This window comes from Dysidea avara, chromosome 4 (genome assembly GCF_963678975.1).
Source record: "Dysidea avara chromosome 4, odDysAvar1.4, whole genome shotgun sequence".
NCBI lineage: Eukaryota > Metazoa > Porifera > Demospongiae > Dictyoceratida > Dysideidae > Dysidea > Dysidea avara.
In genome coordinates, this window is record NC_089275.1 from 15,275,509 (window position 1) to 15,289,991 (window position 14,483).

General features: G+C 38.3%; 1 protein-coding gene across 1 annotated transcript; it reads left to right on the forward strand.

Moving 5' to 3' along the window:
* The first annotated feature begins 80 nt into the window (after positions 1-80).
* LOC136253209 (GATA zinc finger domain-containing protein 14-like) lies at positions 81-12,452 on the forward strand. The gene is made up of 4 exons (XM_066045837.1): positions 81-286; positions 2,685-2,738; positions 3,621-3,736; positions 10,365-12,452. Exons 1-4 carry the CDS (start codon positions 188-190, stop codon positions 12,328-12,330), a joined length of 2,235 nt encoding a protein of 744 aa, XP_065901909.1. The 5' UTR covers positions 81-187; the 3' UTR covers positions 12,331-12,452.
* Positions 12,453-14,483: the final 2,031 nt, after the last annotated feature.

Sequence of the window (14,483 nt, forward strand, 5' to 3'; positions counted from 1 at the left end):
ACTTACTTTTAGCTGCATCCGTATGCCCAATTGCACATGGCAGTTCTCCCTATGCACCAGCGCCTATTTAATGTCTCGATATAAAGCGCACGCGGGAAAGGAACAGCAAGGAATAAAATAAAAGGCTCGACTAAAGGACACGTAGTACGACAGGGGAAGGAGCTGCCCGAGCACCACACCACACCCCATGGAAGATGAAATGGAAAAAGTGGATATTTACGAAGACCTAGACGAACTATTCTCTTCCACACGATCTGTTAGCGATTACAGTTTATCCTATGTTGAGGTGAGCGTGCCGTGACTGTATCACCTCCAAAGAAGTACAGTTGCACAAACATTTTCCAACGCCCCCAGTACAAACTGAGTCAGATGTTGTCTGCTGTTGAACAGTTGATGAGTATATTTTTTAAAGTAATTAGTCAAAGGGTAGTCACTTAGGCCAGGCAAACTTGATTAATTGTTTCTCATCCCCACCCGCATCCCTTTTTACTCCACCGCCTCTAATTTCATTATTGCTATTATTCAAACACGTGCATGAGTATTTTAATGCTAAGGAAGCTGGCTATCATTTTACAGCACAGCAAATGTCACTTGCACCTCAGAAACGGTGGTAAAACATAAGTACTAGTTCTTAAAAGGCTTTAGTCAACCTCTGTAGCTTGATTTAGAGTATTTTCTTTAATAATGAATAATTAAAAATGACTCCCACTTGGGAAATCCAAATTTTTGTGGATGAGAAACAAGTAATCAAGTTTGCCTGGCCTTATATTTCCGTCCGTTGGAGCACTTATGACCGGGATCAAGACCCAATCAAGGGGCTTTTGCACAGTGAATGAAAACGATCAAGACGTCCACAAAAGTGGCGATCAAGCACTTGAAAGCAAACTTTTAGCGACACGAGAAATTTATTAAATTTTATGGTTGACAATCAAGCAAGATGTCAACGATCAAAATTCTTTGCAAGTGTCAACAGGCAGTATGGAAGTAACTACTGAGATGCATAGGGAGTTCGGCTATTGACTAAATCTCAGAGATCTGATGCCAATGGGTAGCTCACGAACTGGGACTCTTGAGAAATCCAATTAGAAATCCATTAAATATGCTGAAATCTACAAATACAGTAATTTTAGTTCTGTCTGTTTGTGTACTGAATTTTGAGAACCTTAAAGGTGATGAACAAAATAGTAATTGCAAGATCATGACAAAAATGCTTTCAGAAGATGACTACGTAGCTATGAGAGTAATTTACTGCTGGATGCTCATAAAATAATCTGCAAAGTGTACTCGTAAGACTTCTTTGCTCCCCTATTGTTTACTGTGCATTCTGCACAAGTAGAAGCGAGTACGCAAGTGAAATACCCTAATAAATTTCAATATTGGCATAAATATTATAGTGATGCCACAGTATATATGTCATGATGGTGATATGATACAATAGTGCAATGCTTATCGTGATACGGCTATAGAATTTAATTAAGAGTGGTAATCTGCATGTGTAATCAAAAACTGTACTAAAGTGTTTTTGTATGCTGTAAACACAGTTACATTTCCAAGTTCCTTGTTTATTGGTATTACATAGAATATCAATTGTGGGCAAAGTGGTAGACTGGCTGATTTTGATAGCAAAATCTAGTGTTCCAAGTCATTGAAATGTTGATGCATATGAGCAGTGTGGGGCCGTGGTGGAGCTCTATGTTGCTATGCACAATTGTAACCACTTTAACCTACAAATGATGCACAGAAGTGTCTTCTTTGTAGTCTGTTTATCTCACTTGAGAAAACTGCAAGGTTACCCTTCATTGTTATCGTGTAAGTATGTGACATTACCCCTTCCTTCCAACTTGAAGGGATACTGTATCTCTGCTAGCCTACGAGACCTGCAGCATTGTTTTTCAGTTGATAAATGTATGTAAGCATAGATAGACAGGCACACACACACTTTATAAAAACAATTTAAGTGTGCACCCACAGCCTGGCGCATGCCTGGTTTAAAAACATCCCAGCAGAGCAGAGCAATCAATGTACATCTCGGTTTGCCCTACAGCTAGTTATTTCATTCCACAGATTAAAGCACTGGATTTGTTGTAAACTCCAATCACTTTACTAAATAATCAGAACGTTCCCAGGGGTTAGTACACTGAGACTAAGACACGTTTTATATCACCAATGTATTCTGGTGATGATTAAGCATACTGTGTATCTATGTTAAGAATGAGCGATATCCGCAATGACATTTCTGTGTATTATCTATGATGTCACAAAATAAAATGGCCGTCGTAGTGCTGGGACTTTGTACATGGAAGATAGTGTTTCCCTATGATGGCATTTATAAATCCGAAAAAGGGTGAAGTTGAGGCTTATAGTATATAATGCAATACAAATAAGCCTATGTGTGCGCGAATTTAAAATTTTCGGTTTGCTTTCCTTGTTGGAACGCGTTTGCATTGTCACGGTACATGTACTACTTCTTACCTTTATTATCTCGTAGTTCCATGTGTAAAAAAACTACAGACATCATTCATTTCAAATACTGTGTACCAAAATCTCTAAAGCCCCCGCAATAACATGGCCATTTGGTCAACTATGACATCAAAATTTGCAATCGCAACATCAAAAAATGTCATTGCGGATATTGCTCATTTCTGTCCATATCCCCAGTGGTGTTGAATGGTATAATGTTTTAGTTGCAGGAACAGTTGAAAGAGAGGGAAGGACAAGTGATGGAATTACAGTTACAGGTGTGTACAGGCTAGTGTGTAGTGTGTGTATGCGTGCGTGCGTGCGTGTCTGTCTGTCTGTCTGTTTGTCTGGAATGTGCATGCATGCATGCGTATGTACATGTGTACATACATGTGTGTTTGGTGAAATGCAGCTGTTACTATTGTCATTGTCATTGTTGTTGTTGTTGTTATGTCCTTGAGTTTACTTGAGTTGCTCCAAAATGCTAACTGTCCGTGTATCACACAGAGGATGAGGGACTTCGGGTGCCCACACCTTCACCTGTGAGACATGCCTCCTGCAGGATACTAGTATTGTTCCCAGAAAATTTTGCCAACACTGACTCAATCATGTACACTTGAATAGTGCGCTATTGGCCCTGCAGTCAATTATTGTAGTTTGTGTGTGTGTGTGCGTGCGTGCGTGCGTGCGTGCGTGCGTGTGTGTGTGCAGGTGTGTGTGTGCAGGTGTGTGTGTGTGTGTGTGTGTGTGTGTGCAGGTGTGTGTGTGTGTGTGTGTGTGCAGGTGTGTGTGTGTGTGTGTGTGCAGGTGTGTGTGTGTGTGTGTGTGTGCAGGTGTGTGTGTGTGTGTGTGTGCAGGTGTGTGTGTGTATTTGTGTGCAGGTGTGTGTGTGTGTGTGTGTGTGTGCAGGTGTATGTATGTGTGGGTGCATGTGTATGTGTGTGCATATACGTGCACGTGTGTGTGCGCGCGCGTGCTCGCATATGTGTGCGTGTGTGTATGTGTAGGTGCATGCGTGCGCGCACGCGTGTGTGCGTGTACGTGTATGTATATGTGAGTGCGTGTGCATGTGTATATGTGTGTAGTGTAGTGTAGTCCAGTGTATCCATTGATTGTATTGTGTTAATCCTTCACATTAGTGTTACTATTTGTTGCAACAGGTGAAGCAATTGTTAGACCAGAACATCAGTTTGAAGAAGAACATCTCCAGCCTGTTCAGAACTGCTAAAACTGAGCTAACCATTAAGAACGATCAAATCAACATGCTACAGACAAGGTAGGCAACTATCATCTCTGTATACCGTGTATTGTTACTGAGATATAACACTGTACAAGATACAGTTTTACAGCAAAATACAGTTTTGTTGGAGTAAGGGGGGAATAGTGTAAACATCTGTGTACATACTTTTACATCCATGGCATCTGGGGGCAGGAAAGTTTTGTGTTTTAGACTCTCAGATTGCTTCTGGTGGATTCTCAGGTACCTGAGAAAGTGACATGCAACTCTAGTATTTTAGACTCTTCTAAATGTTGCTTTCTGGTGGATTCTGGGGTACTTGAGAATGATGTGCTGCTTCAGGAAATTTTTGGATTTTAGACTCTCGTAGATCGCTTTTGGTGCATTCTGAGGTACTCTATTCCTTAAATTTAAGGGGGCAGGAGTTTGTGAAAGGTGGGGGGCACTTGCACCCTCACCCAAGTGCCCCCCACCCCTCCCTAAATGAAGCACTGTAAACTGAGTTGTCATACCACCACCACAGTCATTGTCACCACCTTGTTTCCTTTTCATATTAATACATTAATTAAAGGTCATATTAATAGATTAATTAAAGGTCACTTTGTTATTTCATTTCATAGCTTCATATCATGTACATTTATTGGCCAGCACAGTTTTTTCCAATCCACCAAAGTTTGGTTTTAGCTCTGTGTTCACTCATGCAAATGCATGAGATGATGAAAATGTTGTTTACACCTACAGCACTGTAAACAGACACAAGGAGCACACATAAAACTTGCTTCACTAAGTATCGGCACAAATATAGTTTTTCTTTTTATACCATGTGTTATTTCATCAACTGTTCTCCAGAGTACGTTTTGTTTTGAAAAGTATATTGGTGTGGTATATGTGCGGGTTTTTACTAAAACAGTCACATATAACCGTATAATATATTATGTCTTTTTTTCCATTTCATTTTGTAAAATAATCGATTTGTCGTTGCTGGTTTGCTGAATGCACTATAAGAATAATATTGCTTTATTAAAATATATTGTTTGTGACATGTTTGATTCCATGAAAGGTGTGCACATATAACTCTGTTACATGTGGATAGAGTTGGGGGTAATAGTAATAAGTAATATAAAGCATCACATGACAGAGTAACAAGTAATCAAGCGGTATGGTAGTACCATTTAAGTAGGGATCGCCCTGAAAATTTTGCACGCCACCCTTCTGCCTTTAAAAATCATCCTAGAGACACTTTACACAACGAAAACCACCTTTACAGAATAGTACTAGTCCATAATACAGCATTAAATATAACAAAACACTTACAGGTGGTCGGATATAGAATTTTTAAAAATCACCAAAACTCAAATTTTAGTCTCACTGCCTGACTGCCTCACTGACCACAGTCACAAGGCTAGAGGCCAAACGAAGCAGCGTATGGCCACCATTTTACGCCACAATAACAAACTCAACAGTTGGATGTGCCTTTTGGGATTCTACCGAGTATATGCCCTCTGCGCCTTGTCTTTTCTTTTATCTTCAATCAGGCTGCTTGTCTTCTCCTTCATCCATACCGAAGCATTAATTTTCCGTACCAACACTTTCTTTCAGCAGCATATATAGACGCCACAGAATTATTTCAGAGCTGGATTTCAGAAACGCTTCAGTCCCAACACTACTATAAGAGATATATTAGCTAGATATCTGCAAGTTCGCGATTGAGATCCCATTTGCGATAGGTTCACGACCTCATCCATCAATTAAAGATCAGGTGGACTAATAATGATAGAGTACGGAGACCACGCTTTCGTAACAATCTAGCTGTTTACTTAACAGTAAACAAGATGATCTTACCCCTTATTGGTCTAGCTAGCTGCATACTCTTGGCTGACGCGAGATATACTCTAATACAACAGTCACAAGTACATTGTAGCTAGCTGTGCTACAACAAAAACTAAACAAACTAGCATTTTTTAAAATTTGTTAATTTAAAAATGAAGTAGGGATCTATGCAATAAAAAGTAGTGAAACAAGAGATAAATGATGGTATTACATAGAGTTGTACCGATTCCTACTTTTTAGGGAAAACCGATATCCGATTTACTTCTGTTTTACCAATAGTTAACCAATACCCGATTGTAGGTCTCAACAAGTTATACTTGTGCATATTCTACTAAAAGTTGAGCTAGTAAAGCCAATGCTGTGAAATTGTACACTTACCTCAATCCAAAGTTGCTAGTCAGACAAGTGGGCTAGGGTCTGAACCATCACTGTTTATCTTTGTGGTTACCACAAAACATAAATAAATTATCTAAGTAAATATCAGAGCCTTTGACATTAGCCCTCCAGTGGTACTGCAGCTGCTGAAGCTGAATATGCTGGCCACAGCTCATTACAACTGATTTCTGATTATGGTAAAAACAGCTAATTATCAGCTTCTACTGATTGCTGATCTGATTATCTGTACAACTCTAGTATTACTATTACAGTGTAACTCAATGGGAAAGTCCCTACTTTGGCATGTACATTAGCTATAACAATTATTTTGCTTAATGCCAAATTAGGAACTTTCCCACTGAGCTATGCTATAATACCATCATTCATCTCTTATTTCACTACTTTTTATTGCAAAGATCCCTACTTCATTTTTAAATTAACAATTTTAAAATACTAGTATATAAGTATATGTTAAAGTATAGCCGCTAGTGCTATATGAAAAATAAAGTATGAGGTGTGCGGCCGAGATGCTAATAAAGCACGAGGCGAAGCTGAGTGCTTTATTAGCATCGAGGCCGAGCACCGAGTACTTTATTTTTCATATAGCACGAGAAAGGCAATGCTTTAAATGATTTATGGAACTTTCTACTTGTGTAGTTTCACCATACACTAGTTAACACTTGTTGCACGAATTATTAGCAGCCTGAACGCACACAAACTAGTTTAACAAAGTAACTCATGCATATTTCACCATAGTTTGGCATGGTAGACGTTCATCACGTATTTTGGCAGGTTTTGCTCGCAACTCACAATCAATTCTATCGTGAGTCACATTTAGAAATATTTCCGTGATACCTCCAGGACTTGTCCGTTTACATTAACAAACGTAGCAGCAGCGTTACCTTCTCCCACCCATCATCAAAGCATTTAGATATGTCTATAAAAGCAATCCAGTGGTAGAACTCATATTGGCTGGGATGATTGATCACTCAGCGCAGTGAGGCTATCAGCCTTCACTGGCTTGGGCGATTAGTCGTACTGGCATGAGTCCTGCAGGCTATTAGCCTGCACTAGAGCACGTGGGCAACTATGCTTTATTGCCCACAAATAGTGCTTTATTGCACCACAAAGAGTGCTTTATTCATTCAATAATGCATTCTTTGCTTTGCAATAAAGCACTCTTTGTGGTAGATGAAGCACTTTTGGCTGGCTGAGAGTGTACTTTGTGAAATTTAAAGTACACTTTTCCTTTTTATCTCTCCCGTGCAAAGTTCTACAAAGGATATTACATTCAAAATTGTAATGTTTAGTGTGCATTGCATCCAACATGTGATAGGGTCAGATTGTACTGCAGAGAGCACTGCAAGCTTAAATAAATAGTGATAGTGTATGAGAGATACATACTATGTTTTTGTTGCTGAACTTTACCAGAGAAACACATGCCTGCTCATGTCACTTCTAGGCTGGGGGCTTGTATTTAGAAAGTTGGCCTTACTTTATAGAACAAACGTTACATCCACATGTAATGTGTAACTCATTTTTACTTTTTTCTGGGAGTGTAGTACGTTACAAGGCATAGAAGGAACCGTTAATATGTAACGAGTTATAATAATTTTAGAGTAACAACCCCAAGTCTGCCTTACAGAATGCACATGTGAAATGGTTTTTGTTGTCAACCACAATTGTATGTATAATTTGGTCTCTTATACTGTACGTACTACATTTACTTTATTACCTGTATATCACATATTAACTAGGGAAGCAAATGCCAAATATCCATGTCTCACAAAGGTCTGACTCATCATCTGACTCCTACACTAACTTTTTACACATGAGTAGCACAAATGTGTTCCTGTGCTGGCTCACTGGGTAGGCGTGACCATACAGTACTAGTCAAAGGCTTTGCCTTGACTTTATGTATGAGTGTGGTGTTGGTGAGTAGGTGGGTGGGTGCATGCATGCATACATACATACATACATACGTGTGTGTGTGTTTGTGCGTGCTTGTGCGTGCATGTGTGTGTGTGTGTGTGTGTGTGTGTGTGTGTGTGTGTGTGTGTGTGTGTGTGTGTGTGTGTGCGTACCAAAATATATAGCAGCTTTTAGGCTAAGATAAGTTTCTTAAGGGAAACACTAAATGATTCATATATCAAGCCCCCCGGTGCCCACCAAAGCTGCCATCATAGAAGTATCACATGGGACGAAAAGCACCTGGGCTTAATCAGCTTTGCTCCCCCCCCAAAGATAAAATAATAAATAGAGCTATGTAACATCAAAAATTTAGTAAAAAATAAATAAAATAAATACTGGAATAAAACCTTAACAGAAACACAAATATTATTGTAAATTTCTTTTCAAAAAACCGAATTTTTGGTCTACTACATAGCTTCCTTCATTGCCTGCACCACATTCGTAAGGCTAAATGACACGCCATTCACCTGCCACACTACTTTACTCACATCTGGCACTTGTCTTTTAGGGTTCCAACGAGTCCCTGCTCTTTGTGCCTTTTATCTTTAGTCATGCTGGTCATCATCTTTCACAACCAAACCATTCTGAGGCATTAATTTTCCGTATGAGCACAGTCCTTAAGGAGTGAATGCCACAAAAGGATTACGACTACTGTAAGATGTGAGACATCCAGTATGTACTTGGGTACATGCTACTGAAATTAGAACACAGTGGCCATGGCCTTGATGAACTCATAATGACCAAAGGCAGTGACCACATCCCTTATATGCAGTTATAGCAGTCAAGCACAATGACCATTCCCCTCAATAACTGGACAAGGTGATGAGGGTGTGGGAAAGAGTGATGATGAGATAGCTCAGGTGATCTATCTGCCAATCCTACCTGTTTTCATGTGGCATTAATGATTGATCATAGTGACCACATCCCTTATAGATCTGACTCAAATTCTTATGACGATAGCATGGTGAAAAACTAGTGTAAACTTTGTCAAATCATTGTTATAAATTGATTGAATAAACTTGCCCTGTGAAAACATTAACATGTTTAATTCATTTAATATATATTTGTTATTGTGATTATCATGATATAAATCCCATGATATCGTGATAATCGTGATATCAAATCGTGGTATCACTATTCCTGACCCAATGACAATAGAAAAAGTGGTCTGGTTAGCAAGACTACACTTGTTATATCATAGCTCTATACTATAGTTCTTGATTTAATCCTTAAACCCGCATACGCCGATAAATTGGCATTTACGCATGGCTGTAAAAAAAGCACTGTAACTTACGAATTGTTTTCCCTATGGCTACGTAATCAACCCCCTTTTATTCGTAATTAACTTAGGATTAAAATGGTACTTAGGGGTTTACTCTAGCACGAAAGCATGGGGCCAAAACTTGCCCTGAAACTATTGTTATGCAAAGTAAGCACATAAACCCCTTACATACTTTTAGAAAATGGTTAATACTCCTTCCTACTTGTGTGAAATAACACAAGGCGATTACCCATTCAATGGCGAGTCACGCCATATATAGCTCACGTGATTTAATTAATTGTTAATATGGTTGCCGTCACGAGTATTGAGAAATAATGGAAAATTAAGCCGCCATTTTCCATTGCTCCATAACAAGTAAGCCTCTGATGTTACAGTGGTTATTTAGGCTTCCTCAAGTAGCCCAATGAATAAACTTTCTTTAGGTATATAACTTTAGGCTAATTATCTAGTCTGACTAGACAGGCCATTTTAAATGGTTTTGTGTAATTACGTATTCCTTAAAATTACATGTGGGATTAATGGTTAAAAGTGAAGCAGGAATCCAAGCTATGAAAAGCGGTGAAACAAGATATGGGTATGATGCTATTACAACATGTATTTTAGCATTGAAGAGTGATAACATGCCAATGTAGGGATTTTCCCACAGAGTAATATGTCATACCAGTGGCGGATCTAGGAATTTATAAAAGGAGTTTCCAGTTTAAAAGGTGGACATATGCACTGACATGGGGGTCTGGGCAGGTATGCCCTCCCAGGAAATTTTTGAAGTTTAGATGCTCTGAGACTGTATTTGGCAACAATTTTAGTGTGAAATTATCTGTAAAATAAATATTTATAGAGTCTATTTACAGAGTGCTGAGCATGCACATCACTTATTACATGTAGGTGCATACTGCAATAATTAATTAAAATATTTTACTGTTGTGTAATCATTTTTCAAAGGGGAACCTTGACATCCCCCTAAATCAGCCACTGAATACCATTATACATAGTAATAATATTCTTTTTGTGAATTACAAAATAATCAATTAACTAACATTGTACGTATGTAATATTTCCATAAACTAAATTTATAGCGGGTGGCAGCATTTAATTGGGTGCCTGGTTTTTTTTTAAGTAACCAATTTTAACTTTCATAATGATTAATGCAGTGTTTATAAAACACTACCGGACCTCCAGGACTCAAAATAACTGCAATTTCCTCTACAGGTTGGACACTCCTCGTAAAAGACGTGGTGGTAGGAGAGCCAAGAAGAAAGTTACTGTCATGACTTCTGGTGTTTCGTCTCAATCTACTGCTGCTAATAATTTGCAAAATTTGCACCAAGTCAAACAAAATGATAATGGCCTTTGTTCTAACACTTCTGTTTCTATTACCAAGCCAAATGCTACTTCTCTAGTTAGTTTAAATTGTAATCATCCTATCAGAAATAGTGATGATGTCAATAGTGTTCATCACTGTGATGACGTTGCTGGTCCATCCAAGACAGCACACAATTCAACTTTAAACCAACCAATCAGATGTTTAAGTGACAGCTCAACTCAGATCATTGCTCCAATGAATAAGTCACACCATAGCCAAGCACCGCCTTTAAACCAGGTATCATCCAGTCAGATAATAGAACATGAAGAACGAATTGAGCAGGCATCAACCGATTCAATGAGTAATAGCCAACCTAATCAGCCACCGCAGTTGTCACCCAGTCTAGTGGTACTCAAAGAACAGGATGGACAAGTAGAGCAGGTGTCAGTCGACTTAACTAATAAACCACACCTCACTCAAGCACCACCTGTGGACCAGTTATTGTCCAGTCAGTCTGTGCACAAAGAAAATGATGAGCACATAGAAGAGGTGTCAAGTGATTCATCTTCTTCACCAGATATTAACATCGAAGGATCAGTTGGTAGTGACACAATAGTTGCCGAGGAGACTGTCTGGGCTGAACTATCCAATAACATGAGTCCTGATGTCATCCATACTGATACAATTCAAGCAGATGGTTATGTAGTTCAAACAAGCGATGATGTAGCTGAAAATAACAATGATGCAATGCAGTATGGTGATGATGTAATTGAAAATGATTCAGCACAGCAAGAATCACCATCATGTACCCAAACCCCTCTATCACCCAGTAGTAAAACACAAACTGATGATGTAGTCCACTCCAATGATGATAGAACACCAGATGACATCTTACACAATGATGTAATGAGCACTGGTAACTGTGATGACAACAAGAGTCCTGCGAGTGATAGCGACAGTGATATCCCCAATGATGCAATAGTTGGTTCTGATGATCAAAGTATTGATAGCACGTCAATGGTGGATGATGATCACAACGAGGATGTGATAGAATACTCTGAAGGTGAGATTGTATCTGAGGAGGGTGATAGGCAAATACCTTCTGTATCTGGATTACATGATCGGTGTGAAAATGGAGATGCTGTGTTTAAAGAAAATCAGTCTAATCTACTGAGAAGAGCTGACAGGCATCAAATTGATAGTATAGACAATCAACAAAGTAAGCATCATCGAGATAGTAAGTATCGTCAAGATAGTAAGCATCATCAAGATAGTAAGCATCATCAAGGTATTAAACATCATCAAGGTAGTAAGCATCGTCAAGATACTAAGCATCATCAAGATAGAAAGCATCATGAAAATAGTCAAGATGCAAATAGAAGAAGAAATAGCCACCATCAAGATGCAAGTAGAAGAAGAAATAGCAGCCATCAAGATAGCCGTCACAGTTGTCACCATGGTAAACATGGTTTAAACAGAACAAATAGCCATCATCAAGATGACCATCAAAATTGTCATACTAATCTTAATAGAAGACACAGTCATCAAGACGATCATAAAGAAACAAAGGACAATTATCATCACCAATTATCATCACGTGTTAGACACAGTACACTTAGTACATCAAGATCACGTAGTCATTCTGAGAGTGATAAAACTATCAGGAGAGGGTCTAGTTATAAGCCACATCACCATCACAGTCGTCATGACAGTGACAGATCACATGACCACCAGATGTCACATCATGGATCACACGATCATCATTCATCACACGATCACAGCAGGTCACATTCCACCAGCCAGTTAACTCGTAAACGTCATCACTCTGGTAGTCAAAGAGAACACATACCAGTGAAGAAGAGAAGAACATGACAGTACTATTATGTGTTCATTGTAATAGCCAATATAATTATATCAGGACTTTGTGTACTTTATTATTTGGCTGATGGTAACCTAATATGTTTATATTGAAATACAGTATGTATCCATAATGAGTGGAAGCCATAACTTACATGCTTATTACAAGTTTACTTATGGTTTTTTAAACTCATCTCATACTGTGTATAGTCAGTTAATAGCTCTACAGACTGGTGGAGTAGTGAGCTAATTCGTATGGTCTATTTGCAAATATAATCTGCATGTACTTTCTTATAAATTTCTGAATACTGTAATTATTTTTTAAATGTTATGTATATATACTGCCAGAGATTATATGCAGAGAAATGATGAGCAAGTAGGGCCTTCATAGGCAACAGCCTATTATGCTGGCATAATTTTGAGCATGATAGGTGCTTCAAAGCATCAAGCATAATGGTAGCATATGTGCGTAATATGCAGAATAATGATGGTAAACTAGAAAATCTTGTCTGTGAAATGCATTGACTCATTGTAAAATATTTAAGTAGAGCAGGCAGGTAGCCATTTGAATACATAAAGCAGCCAAATAGTTATTGCAACAACATTTTTTTTTACTTTTAAGCAGTGCCCTACAACCAAAAGTGTTACTGTCCATTTAGAAAGGGCAAAAACATGGGAAATAAGGTTGAGTTATGGGCACAATGGGTTGAATCATGAGCACTGGGCATATAGCATAGCATAACAGGTAAAATTAAAAGCATCATAGGTTGGTGCTTATCCAGATGATACAGTGTAGCTTTTGTAGTGCTCTCATGTCCCAGACTAACATTACACAAATGGGCCACATAATTGAGTAAGATAGTAAGAGCAGCAAAACTGTGCAGGTACAAATTTTGGCCGGAGATAAACTCGGAAAATTTTACTACATTGCCATACAGTAGTAGAATCTCATCATATTGATTTTTGTCATATGCACTCATCATCCATCTGGAAGGCAGATAGGCCTATGTCATATATACCAGCAGAATAGGCTAGTGTTATGCCAGCATAATGCTAGCACACTAGATGGATGTTTCAAACTGCACTCAAAATGTATTGTGCTCCACTGTCTAATAGAACAGTCACTTTTTAGTGAAATACTCTAATAGAGTAATCACTGATTAAAATGGCAGAGATGCTGTTAACCTAGGAACATAATGCATGCATAATAGAAACACTGAATAGCATAATAGGTGAAAATGTTGGGAAATTCCTGCACAAATTTTTGAGCATAATTGACTCAAGCCTAAAGGCAGGCACTTATAGTAAGGGAACTACAACTATTTACCTTATCACTGCAAGCGTCATTTAAACTTATAATTACAAACTTCGGCTTCTTTTTGAGTAATAACTACACTATCATTTAATCACAAAGGATTCATATGCAAAATACACACAAAGCAAGTGTAGGAATACATGTACTTGGAAAAGAGTAACAAAGGTTTTGTATTTGCTACTTTGCTAGCCCAACTAACTTATTGCTACTGGAAACTTACAACAACTAACAGTGCTATCTGCAGTTAGTTGTATTACTGACATACCATTGATATAGGCACTGATGCTGATACCAATGCCTGTATTGGTACATCTCTAATTTACATGATAATAGCTGTTGTAGCTGAACACCAAATAATGCTATGTGACCAGATATGCAAAAAAGAGTCTTATAGTCTTTCCTGATTTTCAAGTATATGACTCCTTGTTTTTATAACCTATCACCTTGAAATTACACAAAACAATAGTATGCTGACCAAATTAATAGGTACATACAGTACCTTATTCACAAGTCATGAGTTACTGGGTACATGTATTTGGAAAAGCTGCAAGACCTCTTTTCACAGATGTCGTCTGACTCATATACGTATTATGTGTGTATGTATCCCACCACAATGAGTATTATGCTAGTTGTTGAAGTATTACTTGAAACCACAGTATATATGCATTGGGATATTATTATTACAGTGACCAGAATAGAAAGTCTGATAGCAATTGCAAACTGTGCTGTATACACTTTTGTAGAAGTGTATAGCAGTTTCTGTGTCAGTGGTTAGTGATATTGACAAGTTCTGTGGTTTAGCTATGAGAATTTTAAAATATTTCTATTAGTCTCGGCCCAATTGTATAATTCT

What these genes read in the sequence shown, in the direction of transcription:
- LOC136253209 (XM_066045837.1), top strand. Translation starts at nt 188, where the DNA reads ATGGAAGATGAAATGGAAAAAGTGGATATTTACGAAGACCTAGACGAA. An exon ending in ACAGTTTATCCTATGTTGAG is followed by an intron (nt 287 to 2,684) that starts GTGAGCGTGCCG and finishes ATAATGTTTTAG; the next exon opens with TTGCAGGAACAGTTGAAAGA. An exon ending in TGATGGAATTACAGTTACAG is followed by an intron (nt 2,739 to 3,620) that starts GTGTGTACAGGC and finishes TTGTTGCAACAG; the next exon opens with GTGAAGCAATTGTTAGACCA.